The sequence below is a fragment of the Rhipicephalus microplus genome, chromosome 1 (genome assembly GCF_043290135.1).
Source record: "Rhipicephalus microplus isolate Deutch F79 chromosome 1, USDA_Rmic, whole genome shotgun sequence".
Lineage (NCBI taxonomy): Eukaryota > Metazoa > Arthropoda > Arachnida > Ixodida > Ixodidae > Rhipicephalus > Rhipicephalus microplus.
The window spans coordinates 206635167-206662964 of NC_134700.1; the positions used below are offsets into that span (position 1 = coordinate 206635167).

A 27798-nucleotide genomic window follows, 5' to 3' on the forward strand; every position below is an offset into this window, starting at 1 on the left:
TGTACAGGTTTTGCTAGTATCAACATTAAAGGTAGATATTACAGATTCTTTTTTTTTTCCCGTGGTGTGCCAATAGTGCTCGTTGATAATGCATAATTCATTGATTTAATGTTGCAGAACCATACATGAGCAACTAAGAAGTTTTATTACAATTGTTTTTTGTAAAATTAGAGTATCAAATCTGTATGTCATTGCACATTCAACTTGAAGAAGCAATAAAGAGACATAATGCAAACCCAACTGCTTTAGTTGCAGTTATACAACACATATAACCCTTCTTATTTTATTCGAGTGGGGAAACAAACCGATAAAAATAAAACTGACCAGGTGATTCCATTTCAGCACAGAATGCAGTTGCTGTAACACGCAAAAAGCATTTTTGAGATAGCAGTTCTTGCTTCAATTTAAGAACATTTTAGGCTATGTCATCCATGTCTGCCTCGTCTTCAACAATACAAGTTGTCCCCGACGTCTCCAAACGCTCACGGAGTCTGGAGATTACATCTTGAGATTGGGTGTCTGATCCCATAGCTAGATTCATCATGTGTTGCTCTTCAGACTGGCTGAAAATGTATCCATTACATTTGTCACAGGCCTTCAGAACACTCCACATAGATTCTTTCTCCTGGAATATAAAAAAAATGGGAACACAGCAAGATTAGTCTAGTTTTAATTTCAACCCTTTTCTGTTCACATGCACCACCTCAGCATTGCAAATTGGGACAGCCTTTAGTCTTGTAGCATAAACTTTTAGGCATGAACTATATTACAATCTCATGTGTGGCCAGGCCAGGGTACAAACAATACCTAATGCAACTCGCACGTTTTACCTATACTCGGTATTTTGGTGACTGCAATTATTTCATTTTCTGGACTACATATTCTTAAAATTTCATGTCTAAAAATTGAGAGTTCATATTTAAGGGGGCAGACTGGTCTTTGGGACCAAAAAGTGAAAAAAAAAATTCATTTTAAAAAATTGACATATTTGGTTTCTGCAAATTTTCACACACCAGGAAGTTGTAACTTTTTTGTAATGTCATTCTAACTATCCAGATTCTTGGTGCTGTTAACATGCAGAACCTGCGAAAAAATAGGGAACCAACTTCGAAGCTTCTTAATAATTTGCCGGCACCTGTGTTGGAAGCTCTGCTAACAATTTATGAGCACCTTTATGAGGATTGCAAAACCTGCACACCATGATTGCGTCTTTTTGAAGAAGCTGTGTGTTTTCAGTTTTTTTTTTTTTTTTCATTTTTCTCAACAAAGTAAATTCACGACTGTTCAATTTCGAGGCCTCAATATCTCTGCAGCTAGGGCAGGTACAACAGTAATTCTTTTTGCAATGGAAACCTGTATGTGTTTAGAATGCAAGTATGAGAGCAGAATTGAGAGCACAAGCATTTTTAATTACTCATCAAAATTGTAACACAATTTCAACTGCTTTTGAAAATGGATAGTTCATTTTGCTGTAAGATAACCAAGAAAGGCCTAAAAACAAAAAACTCTCTTGCATACTTTCAATCTATAGTCATTAGTCTATGTTGCATATCTTAAATATCACTTTTAATTAAGCACTTTTTTATATGGTGCCCTTAAACAATAGGGGGTGAACTTAAGTTATCTCAGGAACAAGATGAGTTACTGGAAAACTAATTAAACATTTGAAATCAGCCAAAAAAACTGCGTAAGCCTGTGCAGTTTGATCAAGATCACTGAATAAATAAATAAAAAAATGTCTAAGACCAGTCTGCCCCTTAAAGATTGATGGCCTGGCAATATAGGCCTTAAAAACTTTTTATTTATTTACTTGTTTTCCAGTCAATGATTTGAAGAAGCTAAACCCCTAAATTGTGCCCGCAATGATCTCCAATGCACAAGCATTAACTTCACAGATGGCTTTCAAGAGACATTACAGATAAAACATCTTGCTAAGCTAGCAAACATGCTGTGCACAAGAATACCAGAGCTGTGTATTTTCAAAAAACAGACATTAGAGCTAGTTGCTTTGTTACATTCAATAAAGCCATAGCACAAAAAACACTGGGACTAAGGAAGAGCACAGGACATGCGATTTAATAAGCTATGTGTTAACCCATGCGTGCGTATATGGCACAAATGCTTTCTTTTGCCTGTCTTAATTGTGGCTGCAAGAGCCTGCAGATTTTCCGTTAGCTTTTTCAATGCTTTTTCGTCACTGACAGGAGCATAAAAGTGGGCTAGCTTGCGTGCGCCAGCAGTACGCATTAAAGTGGCGCTGCCTTCGCGTGACGTAATCATCCCATGCTCGTCAGCACGCATTAAGCAACTTTACTGCATGCTCATGAAATTGTGCACGCAGTTTCTGGGTCGCTAAGATTTTGGAGTGACGTGGTTTTTATATTTACAATTTGTCTCAGAAATGATGTGTATTGCTACTCAGCACAACCGCACATGTGTGCAGTGATGTTTTTGGTGACTCGGCTTTTCTTGTGCGTCGAGAGAGTAATGAGGACGCGACAAGCCATCCACGGCACAGGCAGAAAAACCTTGGGCGCAGGCGCACGCAACGCGGTACAATTACAGAGAAGCTGTATAAAGACACATCGTCTCATTGTAACAGTTAGTTATTTTCAAAATTAGTTGTAAAGCTCAGAATAAACATGGTTAAACATAGTTACAGGAACTCCTACGAAAGCGGAACGACAGCATGCACAAGTCGCTGCTACGGGCATCGCTCTCAATTCACAGCGTTAATGCATAAAAGGGCTCATCCATGTTCAGAGCCTTGATGATCGAAAAATATTGCTTGTAAAATGAGTGCATACTTTTGGGCAGCTATGAACACTGCACAAAGGGCAATTTATCTGTCGTGCCGGAGAAAACTGGGTCTAAAAAAATCAGTTGTCGGTCCCTTTAATGTGCACTCTCACCATTTCCTGCTTCTTGATGCTTGAAAGTAAACAGAAACAATAATTTTATACGACAAATGCTTAGTTTCGGACAGTGTACATATACAGACGCACTTGTGCAAAGTTTTACGTCTGAAACAAAAGTGAAATGCTGTGTAGCCATTCCAGGTGATTTCTCTGAAGTAGGCCTTCAAAAAGGTCCTCACCACACTGATGTATTTCATAGCTGAATGCGCTGCCAAGCATAGCATCCTATTTCCGTTCGTATGCAGTCTCTTCTAGTACGTATTTGTTAAAAACTCGGCAGCAAATCCGGAAATCGCACCATCTAGCCCCCACAGTGGCCTTGCTAGCGCTTGTATATGCACATGGCTTCTACACTGAAAATGAGAGCTCTACCGCACAGTCTTTCAGGCCGTAAAATTAAAAAGAACCGAGATTTACACAGAAGCACAGTTATATGTCAGACCTGAACATTCAGTGGCATAAAGGAGACGAGGCTGTAATCCTCAATAATTCCGGCCAGTGCTTCATTCATTTTCTTGTACTTCTTGAGAATAGGGTCTTCCTGCAAAGGAATGCCGATTTTGGCAGAAAAAAAGCGATGAGAAGAGGGCGAGCGACCATTTCCAAGTCCACCATGAGTGCTAGCACGATCAAATGCAGTTCACCATGGAGGCAAATTTTTTTCCTAGCCTTCACACTCTAAAGCACCTTTATCACGTTATGTTACAAGGGAGGTCATCATTATTCGAAAAGAGATTTGTATGCTTTGCTGAGCAACAGAATACATTCAGCTCCCTTTCTTGTCAAAGTTTCAGCAACTGATTTCACTGTGATCTGTCATCTGCTTGTAAGGAATTTCAGGATCTGTGCAAGCTTGACGTAGGCATCAGCAATCTACTTACAGAGAGAACATCGGCCAGGAAAGACAGATCCATCACATCGGTGTAGTAGTCTAAACCAAAATGAAGCTTTCCATACTGCTCTGCCAAGTCCACCTTTGAGAGCACATTGATGTGAGGTAGTTCCACTGCATCATGTACAACATCTCAGTTACATTATTCAATTCAACAAACCAACAGCAAAACAAGCAAACAGAAATCCTGTGTTTTGTAATTTCAAGTACGGAGAACTTAAGAGGCCCGGCTTGTCGTCCATCCATGCATGTTGTAAGGCTTGAATCACGTTTGCAGTGAAGTGCTTACCATAGCTACAAATGCTCAAAATCTGCTTAATATGAATGAACCAGGTCTAAAATAATAGAGTAGAAATAACCAAGAAGTAATTAAAATAATTAACCAAAAACTGCTAAAACATTTCGGGACCCTGCAGCTGACTTCAGAGCTGTGCAAGAGGGGATGCCACTGCTTTCTCAAGCGAGTGAATTGCCCCTCTCCTATGCTTCGCTGGTGCTGCATCACTATATCTGGTGGGGGAAACAACCTGACGGAACTCACTGCAAATGACTCATATCTCAACTGCTGTACCAAGCAGAAAGTCAATACAATAAAGCGCAGCAAAAACTAGTGAGTGTTACACGCACAAGTTTGCGAATCTTGCTAACAAGATTCTACTTGTTCCAGAGTAACCCCACATGCTTACCTCACACATTGCAGTCATTGATAAACGGAGCAGTAGGGAATCGCTGCGTGCTTATGGTACACAATTCCTCAGGTTTCACAGTAATGGAGATGCCATACGTTTTTTTAACAGCCAAGCTGTTTAAGCTGCCATAATATGTATGCAATATCACAATTCATGAGCACGTATGTGCCACAGAAATTGGATGAGTCCCACTACAAAGAAAGAAGAAAACAGTTGGTCCAACACCTATATTACCTAATGAATTCAACCCTTTTTTTTTTTCAAGGTGTGCATTCATTTAAAAAGCAAGGCACCGTCCCATTCATGGCCCATCCCCCTAGGTGGGTTGTGCCAAGTTGTTGAGGAACCAACCAACCAACCAGGGAAAGACAATCACGGCTGTTGGAAGACCCTGAAGCTATGAAAGGCCTATGCCAACAATGAGCTCATAGATTTACAAAAGGTATGAACGCTTGGTTTCAGTAAGTGTATGTTTCTGCTTGAACATCCGTGTCGTGCCTGTGATCGTATGAGAGATGCAAATGCTTGTTTTCAGTGAGAGTTTGTTTCTGGAGTTTGGACATACGTGTCGTGTCCGTGTGTGGTTTGACTTGAACCTCTCTGCACTGAGAATCAACATAGAAAGCAACCTAGAAACCCGAGGGAGCGCGTAGCACGGGAAATTCGGCGACTGCCTCGGTAATCGTGCGCTTGCCAAGGCGGTGGTGCCCTCTCTTGTGCGGCTCACGTATCAGCCAGATGCTTCGAAACGTTTTCCGCGATTTTAGGTTAATTGTTGCGAGTAATTTTTTGTTATTTCCGCAGTTTACATAATTAGACCATGTTTGCTTATTCTGCAATAGTTTAGAACATTTCCAGCTATGCTTAGGCCGGCATTGAACACTGCGTGACCATGCGAAATGAGACCGAATGGCCGACAAATCGGGCTCCCAAAGTGCTACGCACTGAACAAAAGCCCCAAGGATAATCAGCTATGTGAATGTTCACGAACTGAGCTACAAATTATGAAGGGCAGGCTCTCACTGTGCATCATGGTTGCCAAGGAAGTCAGCAATACCGAGATGAACTTCCCAGGATCGCTACAGTAGTGCGAGTCGACAAGGTGGGTGGCCGAAAGCCGGTAGCCCAGCTTTTGAAGTTGAGACACAACATTCCGCACGCTCGCGTGGTGCGTGTAGAGTTCCACCTGCATGTCATCACTGCGCGTTTAGCAACAGGTCTGCGCTCCGGTTCGCTTCATTTCGGAAGCGCACGATGCGTACCTGACCAGGACAGTCGATAAAGAGGTAACAGCCGCGAACTTTCTCCAGCTGCTGACACAGCCAATCGAAGTTCTTCTCCAGATACTCCATGCAGTAGACGAGGGCACCGTTGGGCCCAAGCGCGTACAAGTCCATCGCGTCGCTAAGTTCGACGAGTCCTTTAATGTCAACATCTGCCTCGTATGGAAGCACATCGTTCGCCGGATCCAAGTTCACCACAGCTACCGAGCGTCCGATTGCCGTGCAAAGCTCGCGCATGGCTTTACAGTAAGTGCTTTTACCCGATCCGGGCGGTCCAATCACCACTTGACCGAACGTCCTTTCGCTGCGCGCACTTTTAGATGTCTGCGCGTTCATGTTGAAATAGATGAACCTAAACAAGTGCACCACAGAAACGCACTCTAGTAGGCTGGCTAAGGAAAACTATCGACAATCAGGAAGCGTCTTTACGAAAGCTGCCGAAAACAAGCGTTTGAAAGACGCCATTACACGGCCTGAAACGCCACTAGTTCCTCTAGCGCCTTTTTTGATTACTATTCATAAGCAAAAAACCATAAATAGGACTCAAGAGACACGAAGGCCATGACGTATTTTCATTCGCAACTTTTTCGCTTGCAGTGCACAAAAGCATAGCCTTTGAGACTTGCAATTAAAATAAAAAATTACTAATGAGACATTTAGTACCACTTTTGGTGCTCAAAAGTGAGCTTATTTAACTTCGTGTTGAAAGAAATTATGACTAATGTATAAGTAAAACGGCCGCAGGATATTTTAAGATTAAATTATTTGAGTTAGTTTCGGTTTCTTGAGGGTCGTGGCGCGGCCATCGCCTAGTTTTTTTCTGCGTCTGTAGCATAGCAACAAGTGCACTTCGGACGCACTGCAAGGCGATGACTGTGTCTATGTTCACCAAAACGGTCCGGTGAGTATTCACGTTCTTCTACCTGTTCGACGGTGATGAGTGCATTCATCACTGTTGCCGCTGCAAAATGGTAGGGGAAGGGTGCTCGCAGGCGAGAGCTCTGAGTCACAATCTTTTTTTCTTCTTGAACAGAGCTCTCGATAACCTTGCTGCCAAGGTTCCTCCCACGCTACCACCCCGCCGTTTCGATATGTACGATTTCGTTTTTTCTACGGTGTCACTCCCCTCGGCCGAGTCTGTGGCCAGTGATTCGCATTTGCAAACTAGATCTCCAACGGCTGGACGGAGGCCCCGCTGGCTGACCGGTGTTCCCAGCTGATGCGGCAATCAATATCGCCGGGCGGCGTGCATGGCCTAGAAACCTTGACACACATTTGTGGCCTAGCTTTGAATGGCGCGATATATTGGGCTGCCCAGCGAAGGTTTGCACTTCGTCGTAGTTGGGTTTCGTCTCCGCTTCCATTTCGTTCGAGTCTGAAAATCGACTGGCTCGATCGTGTGCCGCGGAGCGAAAGTCTGTGACTTCGGAAGATATGCACTCTGTGGCGTGGCCTCGGGACCGTTCGGAGTCCGTGCCGCGCTGTGTCCGCTTTTTCTCGTGAAGTTGCTAATAAACGCGTGTGCGAGTATCGTGTCTGTCTGGTTAACTGTTGTATGCTGAACGCTTTGCGATCGCTTTTTAACTTATAAAGGAGAGTGTGGGCTGTGCACTTTGTGCCGATGGGCAGCCTTGCGGCGACCCCGGAAGTGGCATCGCCCAGCAAATATTCACGATAGCTGCCTCCATTGGCTCTGAGATTCGCTAAAGGAACACTTTCCCAAGTTGCCCCATACTCTCGGCTGCTGCGAATTGCTCTGTATTCTCGAAATTGCAGCAAGTGAAGCGCACAGACTTTACCTCACCTGAGCAATAAGTAGTTGTAAAAAGATATATAAAACAAAAGTGGCAGCCTATTCGCTGGATTCGAGCCTACAATCTTTTTACGGAGATTGCACAAGCTTTACTTGATGGCGAGTGGAGGGGACTGATGTGTTTTGTTTGGGTGCGTTGTAAAACACGCTTCTCCTTTTCGGAAGTAAAATGTTACTCCTCAGATGGAGTGCATTATGCATATTTCCTGGGTATTAAGACGCGGCACAAACATTTCATGTGGGCTTGAACCATGTAAGCACACTCATTTAACACAAAAGTGTGCTTAAGCACTTGTAATGAAATCTGTTTAAAAGTTGCATGGGTATTGAGTAAACAGCTGCTCACCTCAGTTTATAAAGCTGCATATTAATTAAGTGCAGTGAATCTCCCTAGAAACAGGGAGCATCAGCTTTGAAGTTGTACAAGTAATAGGGCCTAGTATGACACTTTCACTTTATTTAGTGTAAACTTGTAATATGTTAATAGTGATCTACTTGTTACAAACATGTGGTACAATTAGCAGGGATGTTTGGGAAACTTAATTTGCCCAATTTGCTGATATGCCATGGAAAATAGTGCAGGTGTTGCATCGACCTTTAATGTGTACATGTATGTTTGTCTTGCTTTTGAATCATTATATTTTGCTTAATGCTTTCTTAGTGGGTTAATTTGTGTGGTTTAATGACCAAAATGACCCGTGCTATGAGAGATGCTGTAGTGGTAGGCTCTGGGTGGTTTGGACTGCCTGTGGCTCTTTAATATGCACTGAAATCACACAGTAAACGGGCCCCTAGCATTTCATCTTCATTTAAATGTGGCTGGAATCAAAGGTATGTTTTCAGGGTGAGCTACTGAGCTCTGTATGCGCTTGTTCGGATTCTGCTATTATTGCCAAGATGTGTTGCTTCTGCCCCACAATGCATTATTATTATTTGTTTTTATATGCACAGGCTGGAGCAGGCGGTGAAGCTTATAAACCAGCTGGATGATGCTAAATTCAGTGCATTGCTTGCAAGAATTTTACAGAAGCTGCCCTGCAAGGTAAGCTTTCACGGCATTTCTGACCAGTCTTCAGGGTACTTTGCCTCACTGTGTGCTTGCATGGAATCTTGCAATGGGGCTTACTCGTGTATTAAAGGTACACTAAAGTCAACAATTTACATCAGAGTGGAAGCTTAATGTATGACAACATCTAAAACGACAATATTATCAACAAGAGTGCTCTACTTAGCGAGAAATAAAGAAAATGCACAAGAACACAAGCGTTACAGTAGGACATTTTCAAAATGATCCCAATGACATCAGACCTACTATCAATCACTAGTAATCGATCTAACTGCACTAAATAGAGAACCTTCTGTACATCTAGAGATGCAATAAAGTGCAGCTTGTTCTTTTCTGTTTGATTCATGGAAAAAAGAACCGCCGAACGTTACTATGGGGAATGGCGCGAGTGGTTCAAAAATTCAATTTTCGCGTGGGTACATGGGACAGGCAGTGCCATCTAGCGGGGCGCAGTTGAAACAAAAGTGTCTGCAATCTCGAAGCTAATGGCGGGTAATTGATCAGTGGCTGTTGTTGCTGCTGTGGCTCCCACTGCTTTCGGTTTGCTGCTACTAGCGCAGTAAAGCCGGGCAATGTTCTGCACGGCAACAGTGACGTGAGACGGTACGGTCGTTCCGCTTTTTGAGGCTGGTAATTTGAAATGCGCTAACCCCATGTGGAGCACTAAAACGTGATTTCATTTTAAATTAGGCCCTTTCTTGGCACAAAAGTAACACTACGAAGTTTCTGAACTGTAATTTCAACTATCAACGTCGACTTAATAGTTGACTTTAGTGTCCCTTTAAATGACCTACTAGAGTCTCTGAACAACGCTAGCTGAGATCAAGCTTCACACAGTTTTTATGCGAGCATTGGGAATAAGAATGGAAAAAAAAAAAAACAGTGGCAACTTCATTTTTAGTGTTTCATGCATTTTCCTACCACATTTTTTTCCCAATCGTGTTTCATCGATCCTCACAGTTCTCAACCAAGGGTTGAAAGAGGCACTCCACGAGGTACCTTCTTATTTCACGCTCATTCACTGAAAGCTGGTTGGTGCTGAACCACAGTATATTAGTTTTAGTAGGACTCGCTGATCAGCTATTGATGTCTGCAGGTTCGTGTGTTTTATGTTGTTTATTAAACACAACCTTAACTACAAATCGATCAACAGCCAAGGAAGGTATAGGAGACGTTATTTGTAGTCTTTCTTTATGTAAATTCGAAGACATCAATGTAGACAAATAGACAACTTGCTGCAGGCAAGAACCGAACCTGCAACTTTCGGATAGCACGTTCGATGCTCCCAGAATTATCACTGAGCATTTAGTTGGTTGGTAATTTATTCATTTATTCAGTAGTTGTGACAGATGCTTAGGGTACATTTATAAAAGTTTAAAAAGTTTTTTTGCATTTCCCCGTATTGTGCCTACTATTGCCAGATTCTGGTACTGCCCAGGCCGTTTCTGTTTTGCAACACATTGTTGGTTGTTGAGTGGCGAGAGTGATATGCCTCAAGGAGGTCATTCTTCAGTTTTTACAGTGGGTTCATTCTGTATGGTTGCAAGGAAACTAAGCAGCCGTACTAGCTTTCGAAAACTTGCACGCATATTTTGTTTTGCTGTTTAGGTTGCACGTGCCAAACATGCATTTACACTTGTACATGGATGCCAGCACCACAATTTCAATCTTAATGTCTTCTGGGTGCCGATAGTGAGCTGTTGTGAAGCAGAAATATTGTTATGTAGGATTAATATTTTGGTTGTGCTCCCTCTAGTGAGATATCAATGTGCCTACGGGCATGGCAATCTTACAGCTTAAGCACAAAGCAGTGCCATGCAGCCATGATTTCATTTTTTGGATGCTGCTACCCAAGCACACTAGTTTTGCATCAACTAGTGCTTTCTGGATGTTTGTAAGTTGTAACTATTGTTGTTATTTCGAACAAGCACTATACCATGCTATTACTACAAGTAATATTGTAGTAATCTACTCTCTAAATATCTGTTTTTTTTTTCATATGTCCTCATAGTGTATAAGTACAGTTATTAATCCTTGTGGCTCCTTTAATTTGTGAAATATACATTATGAACATGTTGCACTGCAATAGCTGGAACATGCTGTGGTACTTATAGTAGTGCGACATTCTCGGAAAGTATAAAGTATTGTGAGACATTTTGAAAGCTGTCGGAATGGGAGAAATTGCATATTGTTAGTTAAGTCTCGTTTGAATATACTTGTTTCAGGATGAACGCAGCTTCACTGAGGAGGAAGAACAGAAACTGCAGCGCGCCTTTAACTGCGATGCACAGGAGGTCACCCTTCTTCTAGAGTCCCTCTCCTTCATCTTTGAACAGGTAGGTGGTGCCCCCTACCCCCCCTTTTTTTTTCTGCCTCAGTAAAATACTGCAGCCGACTTTTTTTTTTTTTTTTTCTGGACACAGTTCTGAAATTCGGCACATGTGCCGTAGAATCGCAAAACTAATTGCAAATTTTCACGAAGGTAGCCCTGTTTGTTTCTGAAATCAAAATTGATAAGATCTTTCCTCCTTGAAGAAAAGCCTGGCACAGTGATAAAACAAGCTGTAGTTACATTTTATGCATGCCTGAGTGTTTTTGTTTACATCAAGACTATGTTGATTTTAACTACATTAGCAGTTTTATGCTTACATTATAATCATGTTACCATATTGAACTGTAGGAAAGTATATTTAAAGGCTCGTTTTCTTAGTTTGGCTCAATTTTAACGAAAAGTAGCCGACAGTAATGCCAAGGAGGGTATAGGGGACGTTAATAAAAGGTGATCATAATGTAATTGTGAAGAAAGAAAAGTGGACGAAAAAATAGCTTGCCACCAGCGGGGATCGAACCTGCGACCTTCGAATAATGCATTTGATGCTCTACCACTGAGCTATGGTGGCGGTCATCCCTCCTTCAATTTATAGGGTGTTTAGACAATTATTAGACATGGGAGCCTTAGTTAGGAGCATTACTTTTTATGGACATGAAATGTACCCACACCGCAAAGCAAGCACCGCAGTTTGTGCTCCGGGGCCAATTGTTATTTCAAAGAGATACTTTCAAAGGTTTAGAATAATGCTAAATAACACATTGAACCAGTTTATACTGTTACATTTTTATTACTGTTTACTTTGTTGATTTCACAATAAGAGGTTTAACACTAGAAGTGAAACTCAATTTTTAAATGGAAGGCTAGACATTCATTACAAAATATCTTAGGCCTAAGCTTCAGCATCACGTATGTCACTTTTCTGAAAGTGTTTCCTTGTATTTGAGTCCTTGTGGTACACTAAATGATTTGATAACAAGGCAAGTTGAGGTATGGCCTGAGATAAAAAGGTGCTTGTTTATATTTATAAAAGAAATTTGCTTTTCAAAACTGATGCCATGAACTTTTACAGTGTTCTCGGTGAGATGCTTTGGGAATTTGAATGTAGCATATGCACCAGTCTTTCATTCTTGCCTCTTTCCTGACTCATGTTGCCTTTCAATTATTTTTCTACTACTGCTATCTAAGTACAAGTGGATGTAAAAGTTTATAGTATTTTTCTCATTAATGTTCCTTTGAGGCGTTCCAAGTGTAACTGTCTTGCAACTGGCATGTCATCTCGTGCCCTATATTTCCCATGATTACATTGTTTGTTTCTTGTTTTCCACGTATTGTGCAGGCTGCATTCCACTTGGCAAAGCCACAGGTGCTCCGTACGCAGCTGACAGATCTGGGCATGGAGGAAAACAAGGTGTGTTCCTCTGGAATTCTCATTCTTTCTTTCACGAGTTTATTCTGTGTAATTTTGTAGTATATGGTTAACTGTAGTTGGACTCGACTTAATAAGACTCGTTCATATGACCAAAGTGTGGCAGCCATTCATGACTTATGTGGTGGTCCTGCTCAAGTACTTGGCAATGTTCTCCAATAGCAAGGTCGCCCACAGTCTGGATTTTGACATTTGTCAAAAGGACGCATTCATTAGTGCAGGCTTGTGTGTGCATGCATCTTTGAGATATAAATGCTACTACCTTCTAAAGTTGTACCGGATGATAGTTCAAGAAACTTTAGAAAGGTGAGGAAATGTATGAATGAATGTGAGTAAAGTACATTGTGGAAGTAACGTACATAATCACATGAAATGCTTTTCTTATGGCGACATACTTTCCTAAAATGTGTCGCATTTTATGTAAAATCTCACATTACACCAGACTGACCATGGAGTCACATCGTTGCAACACCTACGCGATGTGGACATTAGTGCTTGGTGTAGTACTAGCCTAGCATCTGTCACATCGCACTGCGAAGTATGAGGCCGCAAATACGATTCTCCGCCACAGCTCCTGCATTTTGGTGGAAGAGTAATGTAGAAGTGTCTGCATACGTACGTTCCGACATATGCTAAAGAACCACAGAAGATCAAAATTTACTCAAAGTTGTGTAATGGGAGGCATGCCTAATAATCATGTTGTGGTTTGGGCATGTAAAACCTCAAAACTTGGGTTCTGTTCTTTATGTGTCTCTTATAGTACTGCCTTAACACATCTGCATTTTTGCCCCGTATCAGGTTCAGTGCATGGTGCAGTCGTGGACAAGTCATGCCAAGCAGCTCGTTGAGCAGTTGAAGCAGCGCTCTCTTGCTCCCAGGCAGGTCAGTGCACTACTGCTGTTACTTCTGGAGAGTGCCAATAGTGAAGAAAGTTTAAAGTCACCGCTGAACAAGCTCTCTGCCACGTCTGCACACTCGCGAAATGCTTGCCACCAAATGTCTGACATCTCCGTGTCCCCACTGAGCCTCCATAGAAGAACCGAAAGTCAGGCTATCTGGTATTTCTTGAATATAGTGCCTGAATAACATGTGCCTTCAGTATGTGACCATATGGAAATGTTCCTCAATAGCCCTCTTTGGTGTTTAGCACTGCAGACTTCTTTCAGGGCCACATCTCTCTAAGCACTCACTAAAGATGCCCTGTTAAACAAATTTAACCAAGCGAACTTCATGTAACCTTACTAGAGGAGTTGTACAGCACTTTAACTGGAAGATCTTAGGAACTGCCTAGAATCCAAGATACGTTTTTCTGAGTATGAGTGTTTTGTAGACTTGTGACAATAGTGAATTTTAAGTTCCAAGCAAATAGTGATTTTGGTTGAATAATTTTGAATCGAATTCCTATAGTATATATCACATGTTCTAGAGAAAAGTGGGGATATTTGTCATGACTTTACTAACCTGCACAGTATATATATTTTTTAATTGAAGCAAGCCCTGTGCAATGTCATTATTTTTGGTTCATGGGAAGTGAAAATAACTTTGAATAGTAGCTGTATTTGACTTTTTGTAGAATATACATGATAATCTGTAAAATGTGTTATGTTTTAAATTTACTCTGCTAAGAGCATATAAGCCAGTATAACAAGCTTTTAAACTTACAAAAAATGAGGAATTGGTGTGAGGGTAACATGTAAAAAGTGGGGCTTCGCGGCAGTGCAGATTTTTTTCTACATAGGTGTTTCCACGGTGTAGCATTCTTTCACAGCAGCAAAACCATCTTTACAAGAGATTATGTATGGACTTATCTATTCGTTCATTTTAAATACTTCGAAATATCCACAATTTATATTTGAATCAAAAGCGATTAATATTTGTTTGAATATTGAAATCATTCTAATATTTGCGCAAGTCTACTTTCATGCACTTTCTGGGAGCTTTATTTCTGCTAAGTTAAACATAGGACACACAGTGCAGATCTTGTGTGCTTGTCCATAGGCTTCTAGGAAGTGAAAGCTAAAATTAAGGTAAAAGAATGTAAAAGCAGCTACTAGCCAGTGTGCCGCGACTAGTTGTGTGCCATCTTAACTCCATGCTAGTTGCTCAAATTGAAAATAGCTTTTGTCGGTAGCTTCACATTGTGAGCTCCTTTAGCCCGTCGTTGCGAGTTTACAGTTTCGTAAACATTTTCTTACGTTTTAAGTCATAGTTTTGCGATTGTACGCCTTGTATTTGTACACGTGTAGCTTAGTGGCTTTCATCAACTCTCCAATAGAAGTGTATGCACGTGCAACGATTACAGTCGAAACCCGTTATAACGAAATCGCTGGGGAAACCGAAAATTTTCGTTTTTATGAGAATTTCGTTGCCACAAGTGTGAGACAAGAACAGTGATACGGCCAGCAGAACGAAAATTTATTGCCACAAGTCGGTCAACTTACTTTGCCGACCCTTGCCATGCAACAACTTCAAAGCTCTCCCTTCGCACTGGAAAAAGTGGTCCACTGGAAAAAGTGGCTACGTCGTCGTTATGTGCGCCGAAGAAGGAGCGAAGGGTGTTCAGCGCATCCAAAACAACCCGCGGGCTGGGTTTCTTTGCGTGCATCTCTTCTTGGTCCTCGGTGTCGTCAGCTTCACGCACGCTTTCGATAATGACCTCGTCGGTCACTTCCTCGTACACGACTACGTCGTCATCGGTGCGAACGAACGCATCTACGGTGAGTTCATCTGGGATGTCGATATCGATGGCTCGAAGTTCCCCCCAGGCGTTGGTCAGGGATAGAGGCACTGCACTGCCACCACTCTCGCCGTCAAGTGCGCCTTCGTCCAAATCTTCGTCTGGTGAAGCCGAAGCGCAATCCGTGCGTGATGCTTGCACGATGGTGGTGAAGCCCACATGATCATTTGCCATCGCCTGCTGCAGTGTGGCCAGGCATGTTGCCGGACACAGACCCCATCGCCAATAAAGTTAACAAAAATGGCGGTACCCATGCTAGTGCAGCAAAAGCAGACGTTTATAAATTTTGAGTGCGCATAACACACATACCAGCATATTTTCGACTGTTAACCTTTGGCGGGAGGGTAAAGTAAGGCCCGCACCGTGGTAGAAAATTTGTTAATGCGGGATCGTTGTCCAAAACCATTTCGTTGCCGCGAGATTTGTAATACATGGGCTTCTACGAACGTTCGCCGGGGATCCGGAAATATTTTGTTGCTGCGGGGATTTCGTAATCGCATGGTTTTGTTATTGCAGGTTTCGACTGTAGTTGAGTACGTGATATGCATCTGTCTGTGCACAATTGTGCAGCTTCAAAATGTGGACTGGGAGGTGCAAGTGCGGACAGCTCAGCAGTCTGCAGCACGGTCCAAGAGGCTCCAGGCCCTGGTGGACCTTGTCGTCTCCACAGGAGCTGCACATGACCACCTGCTGCTGCAGTTTTCACATGGACAGCTCTTCAACCTTTACACGCAGGTGTGAATTGATATCTGCTCGATATGACTCAGTAAGAGAGTATGAGGTTTCCAAACAGCAAAAAAATTGTGAGAAATGCCAATTTTTGGAAATAATGATTCTGAAGTACTTGCACTTGAAATCATGCTTCGGAAAAATAAGATGCTATGGCAAAATAGCCTGTCTCTCTCTCTCTTTCTGATTGGCTCAATAGATTAAATTACAAATGTTCTCAATCCTTGAAACACTACTTTATCAGCATTGTCAATTTTCTGAACTGCCTCTGCCTTACGAAAGTTCGGGAAAATTCTTTATGAGCATATTTAAACAAACTTAGTATCATTTTTTTTAGCAGCAAGTGAACTACAGGCTAAAGCTTTTCTTTTTTTCACAACCTTGGTACAGTCGTAACTATTTGATAAGTACCAGCCAATTAATGCAAGCTAATTTTTTACTTTCTAAGGTTGAAAATAATTTTTCAACAAAAAAATAGCTGTTTTGGCATCTAATTTTCTTTAGCCTGTGTAGTATACTTTTTAGACAAAATGCGTAGTTCTGTGGAGTAACGTTTACTTGTCTAAAATATCGTAACGACCCATAAGAAATCTAGTTATATTGTGGAAATATATAAGTACTTTCTTGCTCAATTAGATATTTGAAATCTCCATTCGGGGATGACATGCAAGCCAATTTTTATATAGATAGGAAATGTACCACTTGTTACCCAAGTAGATACTGTTGAATCTTTGACGTCATCATGGCTAGCTGGTGCGGGAAATTTCATGGCGATGCCACTGCCTGCCTTTCATTTATACTCTATTTCTGGCTGCAGTTGTTGCATTTTTGGTAGTGTTCAATGACAATGTAGTGGTGTTACTACTAAAATTGTTTTTCGCTTTTATATTCGTTTAGACATGTCATTCGACCATCAGGCGACACTTGCCTGATGGCAAGTGATATGTTTACTGGATCTTAAATCAATAGAGTTAGATTGTCAAGGGCCTTTTTAGCTTTTCGTGCCCACTAAGTGTATTCTGTTGATTGTTGCAGTTGGAGCAAATTCAGGTACAGCTCGACAGCCTCATCTGAGCTGGCTCTGAGAGCTTGTGACTCCTCCTGTCGTCACTATCTTTCTGTCCCCATTACCTGACCACTGGCTGGACCACAGTCGACAGTAAGCTTGTCCCTCCGACTGAAGATGCTTTAGGCATTATCTTGGCCATTGTATGATTGCTGGCAAATACTTTTGCTTTGTATCAGACCTAGCTACTTGTACTCTTCTTTTTTTTTCTCTTTTATTTGTTATGAAGGTGATACTGTCTTGTCAGTGAACTATAAGTGACCATTAACACCCATCTCAGGATTTGTTCTGCTCAGGGTTCACTCATCCCAGTCTGCAACATTGACATGGCTGTATTGTAGAGATTTGGCGCTGCGCGTGAGTTAGTTTTTTTTGGCAGTTCAGAATGTGGATGCTGTCGGCTACTGTAGTTATGCTGGGCCTCAAAAGTTTATAGACCGACTGAGCTTCATCATTACATGGAGCGTTGTCTGAATTTGTGGATGTGGAACGAGTGGGGCACACATCTCGCTTTTAAGCGTCCTGATAGGGCCCCGGTGAAATGGTTTGCAGCGAGAGTAGAAGAGCGTCTGTTTTGTGAACAGTGTACGCTCGTTCATTTGTGCTTCGCTGAAGCAGGAGAATCAAGTATGCAGTTTCTTGCGAAGAAGTCAGATTATTGTAAAGTTGGTGTAGATGGCTGCAGTCGTAAAGGTTATGGTTTTGTGAATCTCACTGGCCCGTGCAGTCAAGGTATAGAGTAGCTTAAAGAATGGACTTTGTTTGTAATTTAACTTGAGTGCTTCATTTGTGAATCATAGCTATGGATCATTCATTTATTAGTATAGTCACTACCTTGTTTCATAATATGAATAACTGAGGAATTTTTTTTTTTAATTTTGAAATCTCAGGCATAGTGCAACTGTTTTTGGAAAGGAACACATCAGCTGTGACTTCATTATTAAAGAAGTTAGCTGCTATTTTATCAGCACGAATACATGTTCCTACTGATTATCCTGTAGCCTTACTGAATTAGCTCCTAGGAATCCTGTAACAGTTGCTTTGTATGATTAGGGAAGGTTTTAAGGCACAGACTGTTTGTAAATTGTGTATGGAGGAGGCTAGTATTGCATCACTGCTTTCTCACAAGAACATCACACTTATTAAGAAGGTGGAATCAATGTCCACAAAGACATCGCATGTCTAGCCTAATCATTCTAAAATATACATTTACAAATACTGTATTAAGGATGGAGGTAAGACCAAAAGCAAGTCTTTCGCAACATGCAGACAACAGTGAGTGACCTGTCAGAAGCTCGAATACACAAGCAAATAAGAGCAGTGAGATAATGGCGCAAGTGGAAAAATGTCGTAACATTGTGTTTGCAGAATCACTGACCCCTTCAATGTCATTGCCACTAATTAGCAGTGTCTAATATTTCATGTCTATCGATTCCTTATTTTATCGTATATGTTTTTAAAGTAATCTGTGGTCATTTTATTGCAACTGTTACAACCACTCACTGAAATGTACTACGAGACATGGAAACGTGAAGCAAAAAGTGTGCTTGCCTGACATTACTTGTTACAAGAAAGGAATGTGAGGTACAGACAGTTTATTCGAAAAGGACATTGGTGAGTAAGGAATTGGAGACGTCAGAGAAGCCAAAGTCTGCACGTTAGACTATCGTGGGGTTGCATGATTTTGCGTACTGTAAATTGTAAAGAACTTGGGTTGCACTTCATGCCATGGACAGCCAAGTGGTTTGCCTGCTCCTCAATCTGGTCATATGAATTTCTGTTTGCATTGGTTTTCCCCTCGCTTTTAATTCAGATGACTATTCAAGCTCAGGACTCTTTGGCAAGGTCTGTACAGTTCACTTTCATTAATTTGTCGCAATGTAGCTGGACCTTCCTTTAATAGACAGTTATAGTGTACCGGGCTTAGCGGGATAGCGGGCTTACCGTGATAGCGGGATCGAAGTGCGCATGCGCAGATACGTTTGTTACCCATACTGCTTACCGTGCACGTGCTATTTTTCAGATTTGACGTTACCGTGTTAGCGTAGTGCACGTATAGTGTACGTAAACATGGCAGCGCTTTCGGACGCTCGCTTTGAAGTGATTTTGACACAGTTGTTGAAAGATTAACTTTGTTTGGAGCAAACGACTGTTTAAAATGGCTTTGCTTGCCTTTAGTTAGGTTCGATCACCGAGTATTACGGATAAGCTAGCGTAATTTTTGAGATAGCTTCCCATTTCGAACGTCTCTAGGCTTAACTAGAAGATCGATGTAAACCAATCGACAACTTGAATGTTTTAACGTTTGGTGCGTGGTTCATATTTATTTGCTTTTATTATTACTAAAATAAACTTGTAACAATACTTTGTGCGGTGACACAGGCATTCTCGTTTTCTTTTCCGTTTCACTTATCTTATTAACCCTTCGTTAGATGCCTCCACCATCGCAGCTGGGGCACGTAATCCACGTAAGTGCTATCCCGCTAAACTATAAGACGCTGTCCGCAACGAAACCTTGCTGCACAGTAACGGCATTTCTTTAACCTCCTCTATCACGCTAACGGTAAACTATAACTATCTAATGTATACCATGTTCAGAAGTTCCAAGAGGCGCCTTGTGCTTGTTGTGTGCTTCCTTCTAGTCAAAATTTTAACCAACTATACTCTCCTTCCTTGTTTAAAAAAACAAGAACCAGAGGGGGGGGGTTCAACCAAATTTTAGTTAGACCATGGAAGTTGTTGGGTGTCCAATGAGGAACACTTTGCAACAAAAAATTTTTTGAATCTGTTCATTACAAGCTGAGAACTTTTTTTTTTTTGCTGAAGCGGCACGAACCTAGGATGAGAGAAGGCAAGCTCGAAACCCTTGCCGCTCCTCTGCGTAGCCTTCGCAAGCCAAATCTCTTCCCTACCATTTCCGGCATTCGACCTAGAGGCCACGTGCGCATGACATGCTCGAACATGCTTACCCCCGTGCACGCAAGCGGCTTTTTTTTTTTTTTTTTTCTTGTTGACCAGCATTATTTTGAGGCCTACGGCATGTTTCTGCGGGATAGTTTGGAAACGCTGGCTTGGACGAGGTAGAATATAGACGAGCACAATCAGTGCACGAACGCCTAGGAGCGTTTCACGCCTGTCGTTTGCTCGATGCGCTGACCGCAGGGACATGAACACATGCGAAACGCCGGCACATTAGCTTCGCATCACCTTGAAGTTCATGGGGAGAAAAATGAAAAAAAAAAAGAATGCTCACATTTTCTTATTGCATCTTATTATTTATCTAGTGATTTATTAATCTCTTCAAGCAACAAATACATGAACTACGCATGTCGTGTTAAATAATTTTCGCCATGCCACGTGCCACTGTTGGCAACGTCAAAGCATAGTTGTCTATGTAGAGGACGAACGTCACTGCATTGCCGTGTATATAGGGACATTCATGCGCACGTCATGCCCTCATTATCTGGGCGCCCTCCTGCAAAAGAAAGGGGGAGCAGCATTCATCTTGAAATTTGACCCATTTTCGCGGCGTGTAGCGTTGCAAATTTTGGCAGACGTGATTATGAACGTCTTTTCTACGCATTGCGCTTGTCAGCACAACATTTTCAAACCTGGTGAGTGGCCCTTTAAAAGGTAGGATGGTTTCTGCACTACCTTTGCTTTGATGAGAGAAAAAAAAATCTGCATTAAAATACTTCTAGAAAATGTTTACAGGCATCATATTGTGAGCTACAAGTGCCTCTGTCCACATAGACTTCACTTGTTACTCGCAGCACTTGCTTTTATTGTTCTTGTTCCTGTTTTCTGCCTTCTTCAGACGTATGATCTCAGACACTTGAGCATAGAAATGTGGCAAACGATTTCTCGAAACGGGTATGCCACAGCTCCATGGTGAGCTGAAATTCGAATAATAGTGTTTAACTATACCCCTGGAGGGTTCAAGAGAAATGTTTCAATGATGCCACGCCATTTCTGGATGTTCGGTATATTCTTCTCGTGGTCATATTTTCATAGCGAGTGGTTGGTGAAAAGTGTGTGTCCATCTGTGCATGGCGTTCTGCACACATGTACTAAACTCTTTAGGCATTCCTTTATTCCTTGAAGCAATGAGCTGCTCCTGCATGGCAACTGATTTCATTGCTGCTGCATTTTATTATGTCTAGTGATACACATACTGGCAGTCACAGTTGCCAAATGTGCTATCAATGTAGAGTTGCTTTAATGCATAAAACTCGAAAAAAGATAGATAACAGCTGCTTGGACCTTACCTGCAAATGAGAAGGTACAGATGTGCTACGTTGAAAGATTGGGTGAAATAGTTTGATACTATCTAAATTAATGCTGCTCTCTTGTATGCAGTTGATTATATTTTGATTCAGTAAAGATGTGCGCACTTGTCTCTTCAGAAATGGCAGTGCATAATCTTATAAGTGATTTGTGTGCTGCAGCTTACTTCAAATTTAAAAGGAATGTGGTCCGGTTGCAGTACCCAAAGTGTTTACTTTTTTTTTTTTCTTCTAATAATATATAAACCAGCACAGTGGCTACATTGGGCCAAGATTAACTAAAATGGCAAACCAGTTTGATTCGATGTGACCCATTTCCTCGCACAACTTTGCTTATTTATGTATTTTGCAGTAGCCTCTAGCGTAGGTTCCAGCCAGAAGCAGAACACTATAACTCCTTACACATTCTTCTAGTTGCTATAGCACACTGTAGACTCTCCTGTGAAACTAACCTGGTGGGTATGACTTCCTGATACTCTGTACGCCTTGGGAAATTCTAGTTAGAGGCGGCTCTGCAAATTCTCTTCGTTTTTTTTTGTGGGCATGACCAATAGCGTATGGAAATGCTTTCGCTCCTTCTATCACTGACAGGATCCTGTCGTGAGCACCTTCTACAGACATCACTGTAAGGGTGCACTCACACCAGCTAATGCAGAGGTCACACAACTGACTGCAGCTAGTAAGCTGTCAGATATTTCTGCAAACTATAGTCATGCCGGCAAGTGTGACTTTCTTGTTGCTGCACCCAAGTGTCTCACAATTAACACCATTCACATTTACTCGCACTGCCATTAGCTTGTGAATAAGGCATCAGCATTATGCAGATGTCCTGCTCCTGTGCTACTAATTGGTTCAATGATTGGCAACAATAGTTGTGTGACAGACCAATATCAGTTGCTTTTAAACCAAAACAACCAGTTTCGAACAACTTGTTCACCTGACCTTTGCGAGTTGATTATGAGAACGAGTTTCAAAGCTGACACTCTGTACTGAGCTTTCTCGTATTGCTCTGCATATACTTTGGACTCCCACTGAAGTACTATATAATTTTAATGATATCGTGGCACTTGTCTTGGGTGTGAAGCTAGTCCATGCTGTGGCATCTTCCTGAGCCTACTGTTTTTCGATTGTGTCCTTTTAATAAGTGAGTACCTGCAGGAAAGCTGCAGATGGCCATAATGCATGGATGCATGTGTTCGCAGATAGGTTGTATTCTTCGCGTGTGTCGAAAGTGAGAGGGAAAAAAAAAAACTGACTGATCTCTCGTGGGAAGAAATGGGAAGTGATTGCTAGAATTGTCACGGTTACTGTGCAAGGTTGTCCTTTATATGGATATGTGTTGGTGGTGTCGAGTTTGTCTGTCAAGAAACGACAAAGTACACATGAATGTAGTCACTGCGTGTGATGTCTCATGGTCTTGGCACTGGTCGCGTTCCTTATTTTTCTGTGTGGCTGTCGATGAATAATATGGCGCATTCTTATCTTGTTGGCTGTTGCCGTGCAGTGCTCGTGTACTGATTTGGCAAGTGTACATGCGTGGCACACACCGTAGCCACTTCCGGTTCTGCGGTTGCTACTGTTGCTTCCAAAATATTTGATGGCTTCATCTTCAAATGCAAATTGATAACTAATTTTACCCTAGGGCTGGCAAGGTGTGGCTACAGATGCGCTTGAACTCATCCAAACAGTCTGTTGATTAAAGCCTAGAAGATCATGCATAACTGCAAGCTTGAAACAGCCTTTTGTTTAGTGTTTATTGGTTTTGTGAGCCTAAATTGTCAGGGGTGTTGGTGCGGGAAGATTTTTATTTATTTAACTTAAGTTCACCACTCAAGAGATGGGACAAGGACCAAGTGCAGGCTGAACAAGACACCGTCTTGTCAAGAACTCACTCTCTTGTCACATTTTCTGGTTGGTGCACTCAAGCCTGTGAAACATTCCTCCTTTATTTTGTATCGTCGAAAGCTTTCTGAAGGCCTTGTAGGTGGCAGTAAGTGCCGCTACCGATTTTTGTAGCGTATCATTTGAGCAGTGCATGCAAACTATGGTTGAGGCTGTACTCAACAGTGTTCAAGACAGACGTGCTGTTTTGAAAAAGTGATGCAGTTGATGCGTAATTGTTTTTTCATTGAAGAAGTAAAAGATTTGGCCTGTAGTATTCTATGGCCACTGGTCTGTCAGCCACTTCCTCCTGTCCTGCCTGTTACCTACTGCATCAAAATTGGTCTAAATATCGGCTGCACTTGGTGGCATACACTGCCAAATCTCTTCAAATTGCTCTGCAGCACTGCTGAAGGCGGCACACTCAAGATACGACTGGGCTCGAAGGCTGCTCAATCGCTGTCCGTGTTTTTTTGCCGACAAGGACGTGGCTGTCCTTTTCTTGTCCTTCATTTGTTTGAGGTGCCACAAGATAGCTCTGCAAAGCTGTGGCCCATACTGCTCAAGAACGGCAGTTGATGCAATAGAACGCACAAGGTGTCTTTCCTCCAAGGCTTCCCGTTTTGGAAGCCCTATTGTGTACTGTGACATCATTTATCTGCTGGTGCCAGCGGACCTACCAGAGACCGTAATGTCAAGTCGCCACATGCTGCCATGTTGTTTGTGCAGTACAAGAGCATGGTGAGAGACACTTGGTGTAATACGTAGTATGAAAATCCCTTCTACGCATTTCATCATGCTGTTTTTTTTTTAATAAATGACCGAGAAATCAATTTTACAGTCAGTTTAAATTATGGTGGATTAACTAATTAGCCCTTATTGAAGGCTGTTGATTACATTGAACCTCTAGATGCTTGTCATTAATGTTTTGAGAAACTAAACAATAAGCAGTGACCATTCACAAGCATACTCCACTGAAAGGAATCAGTATTTGCTCCCGTTATTGCAGCTGCTAACAAATGACATGGCAGCATGGGTGCAGTATATTGCAAAGAGACTATGAATGGTGTTTCCAGAAGATTGTTGTTGAAGTGCATGTATGGGACCATCTCCAGCGAAAGCTGTTACATGCTTTATGTTCTTCCTCCTCTACAATGGCATTAAGATTTCGTTGGTGCCAGCCACGACTTCTTTTGAAATAATTTCTCGTTTGTATCACTGCCCTTCGGCGCAAGGTGCACTGAACATGAGTTCTGCTTTTGTGAACACTGTTTGTGTCCACAGCTTGTATTTTGTTTGTGAATGGAATTTTTGTGTATTAGTTTACTCAACACTTTTATGAATAATGTGTCACACGTTGTGTTAAATGTCTGTTTTGTTCATTGTTTTTAGCACTTTTGCCATCTTCTTGGACTTGTGTGTGCCTTGGTTTTTAACATTGCTAGCATTTCATTGTTGTGATTGGCAATGGGACCACTGCAGATTTATGTGATCCCTAAAGTGAATTTTTCAACTTCAGTTGACAAACTCATGAAGAGCCTTGTTTGAAAATCCTGTCTGTCATTCAGCATTTTAAGGTGCGGCTTTCTTTTTTGTGTCATTCAGAATGTTATGGCAGTGGTCCCCGACACACAGGAAGCTCTGGCTTAAGTTGTGCACCATTTTTATGCCCATTATGCCCGGTTTTGAAAAGACGCACAAGTTTACCCATCAATATCCCTCCAGTGTCAGATGCTAACACTGCTGTGGCATACGATCCACTGTGTGTAGTATAGCCCCCTTTTGTGTCATGGTTATTTCAACTGAGTGTGCATGCATCTATGTAGGTGCAGTTGTCATCATCATCATTACCGATGACAGCTGTTCCTTTTGTTAGTACTCCATTGCATGTGTGAAAGCTGTTACCCCTCAAAGTGAAAAATAAATGAGTTGGCACAAAGCTTGATCATTGCTTTATGGAACCTGCAGTATTCTGGCTCTTTCTTTTTTTGCATATTGTCAAATTTGTACAAGTGCTTCCATAAGCTAATAGTCAGTATGAAATCTGCATATGTTATGTTGCTAGATTATTAACAGTAATCAATACTTTTTAAAAATTGATTAACAATTTAAAATTGAATACCCATTCATCAGGTATTCACTGTTAGGTTTCTTCATCCATTAATTAATTCACATTTTAAGCAGGCACTGTCAGAACGCTTGAAACTCTGGTTATATTCATCTAAAGTGCTACTTGTTCATTTGGAAGCTGCAACAAAGGTTGAAAACATGCACATAATGGGAATATAAATGATATTTAGTTTGCTAAATGCTAAACAAAACTGGCGCAAATGATAGCCAACGGATGAACAACAAATGGGATAAAGCCAAACACTACAGAAATTTGGGTTGATGCACTTGCAAGTGATGAAAAATCATTAGCGAGTGTTGCTAGAATGTCGTGGCATGTCAGATGCCACTATCAAATGGCAATTATTGTGTGGATATGCTGAGGTTTGGAGCAGAGAAATGGCACAGGATAATGGAAAACACGAGGACACTGTGCTTGAGCTTTTTTAAGCCAAGCGGCGTCCCGCATGGCTCCTTCGGGAGTATCTTGTTCGTTAGGCCTTGCTCCCCTTAACTGCAACTATCCTCATCCCAGCAGAATACCCTCTTGCGCATACACTGCCAACACATGTCGGATATCCACAGTTGCCACCACACCCAGGGGGCACCCTATCACTGCTGATGGATGTCCTCACAGCAGGAAACCACAACATAGTCACTTGGCCAGCAGTCTGTTTATTTAGGGGTGAAGCTCCTAAAGACGTGGGTCTGTCCTTCCTCTGTGACCGGTTCGTAACCACATTTGCAAACTGCCGACTACTTCATCCTTGGAAACATCCCACTACGCCGCATCACCGATCCACCACTTCACCGACTATAAAGCACCTTTGCAAGTGAGTAAAAACTTTATTGACATTGTCTGGTGGTATTTAGCGGGTTGAGGCTACAAGCACCCCAGCCTAGGTGACGGCCTCGAGTCCTTGAACACTGGCGGCTTCCTGGGCGTGCTGGACTGCCCACAGTTGATCGGCGACGTTGCAGCTGAGCAGAACCGCCTCCCATCGGGCCTTGTGGTTCGAGACTGCCATGTTTACCTGATTTATAGAGGACTGCTGCACGCTCCCAGTGCACTCCCACAGCATGTGCTGCAGCGTCGCTCTTGCTCCACACACTTTACAGTCCTTGAATGTATAACTGTCCGGGTAACAGAGACGCAGGATCACTGGGTTTGGGTACGTGTGAGTCTGTAATAGTCTCCACGCAACCTCCTGTTTCTTGTTTAGTTTTTCGTGTGGTGGTGGATATTTGCATCTGTTCAGTCTGTAGTGTTTGGTGATGTCTCTGAAAGTTGTCAGGCGATCCCCCCACGTCCACTCTTGGACTGTTCTCGATGTCTGCAAGACATCGGCGCTGCCGGCAGGCGCCACAGCTCGGCGTGGGCAGTCACGTTGCCCGCGAGTGGAGAATCTGTGTGGGCGGGGGTCCATACAAGAAAACTGTCGTTTTTGCGGCAAATATTGCCTTCGCGGATTGTGAGAATGTGTGCTGCTTCGCGGGAGATCCAGCCGCTGGCGTAGTTGCGTAGGGCTGCCTGAGAGTCGCCTATTATCACTTCGGCATCAGTAGTAGCTATCGCGAGGGCTATCGCCGCTTATTCGGCCACCTCCGTTTCTTCCGTGCATATTGTAGCGCTCGCGAGGCAAGTTACTGCGTAATTCGTGATCGCTACGGCGAATCCGCGTTGCCGCTCTAATGTTAACTTGTGGGATGACGGCGCCATCCGATGTTACTACTTTAATATCTCCGTCTGCATGCTCGCTGAAAGAATCGGCATTCTTGGGTTTACGGCCCCTGCATGTGGGTCTGTAGAGAAGGAGCTCCGATTTAGCCGCGGAACATTCGAGGCCCGTGTCGCGAATGTAGTCCTGTACCACTTTGACCGTCTCCTGCAACGTTTGCTCGATATGTCCGTCATTCCCCTCGGCAACCCAGAGGGTGAAATCATCGGCGTATAAGCTGTGGTGGGAGCCTTCTGTCTCATCCAATTTTCGTGGTAACCCGACAAAGACGAGGTTAAAAAGCATGGGCGAAGTTACGGAGCCCTGTGGCGTGCCCGTGCAACCCATGTCTATATCTTGCGATTCTATAGTCCGCCGATCGCTAAGCGGGCACGGCGACCTGTAAGGAAATCCCGTACGTAGTGGTACGTTCTTTTGCCCAGTCCCAATGCTCGTATGCTTTCAAGTATTGCGACGTGTTTTACGTTGTCGAACGCTTTTTTGGGGTCGAGCCCGAGTATTGCTTTTGTAGATTGCGTGGGGGTACTGTCTACGATATCGTGTTCAATTGAGTTGAAGCATACCGTCCTGCGTGGAAAGATTACGATGGAACCCCAGCATCGTGTGTGAGAGCATGTCTCCTCGAGGTAGTTGATAAGACGAGCAAGAACCACTGTTCCATGACCTTACCAATGCAGGAAGTTGGAGATATCGGTCGAAGATCGTCAATCTCTACCTCTTTGCCCGGTTTGGGGATCATAATTATGCGCACAGTTTTCCACGAGCTCGGTATAGCGCCCACGCTCCAGCACTCGTTCATGCAAGCTGTCAATCGATCTATCGAGTCATCGTC

General features: G+C 42.5%; 2 protein-coding genes across 2 annotated transcripts; one reads left to right on the forward strand and one right to left on the reverse strand.

Moving 5' to 3' along the window:
- Nucleotides 1–241: 241 nt before the first annotated feature.
- Nucleotides 242–6254, reverse strand: LOC119159762 (GPN-loop GTPase 2). The gene is made up of 5 exons (XM_037412611.2): nt 5762–6254; nt 5523–5685; nt 3800–3924; nt 3361–3459; nt 242–625 (listed from the first exon to the last, which is right to left on the reverse strand). Exons 1-5 carry the CDS (start codon nt 6116–6118, stop codon nt 416–418), a joined length of 954 nt encoding a protein of 317 aa, XP_037268508.1. The 5' UTR covers nt 6119–6254; the 3' UTR covers nt 242–415.
- Nucleotides 6255–6600: 346 nt separating this feature from the next.
- On the forward strand, nt 6601–17181 carry LOC119159765 (COMM domain-containing protein 10). The gene is made up of 7 exons (XM_037412613.2): nt 6601–6683; nt 8547–8637; nt 10887–10997; nt 12330–12401; nt 13218–13301; nt 15727–15891; nt 16921–17181. Exons 1-7 carry the CDS (start codon nt 6652–6654, stop codon nt 16957–16959), a joined length of 594 nt encoding a protein of 197 aa, XP_037268510.1. The 5' UTR covers nt 6601–6651; the 3' UTR covers nt 16960–17181.
- Nucleotides 17182–27798: the final 10617 nt, after the last annotated feature.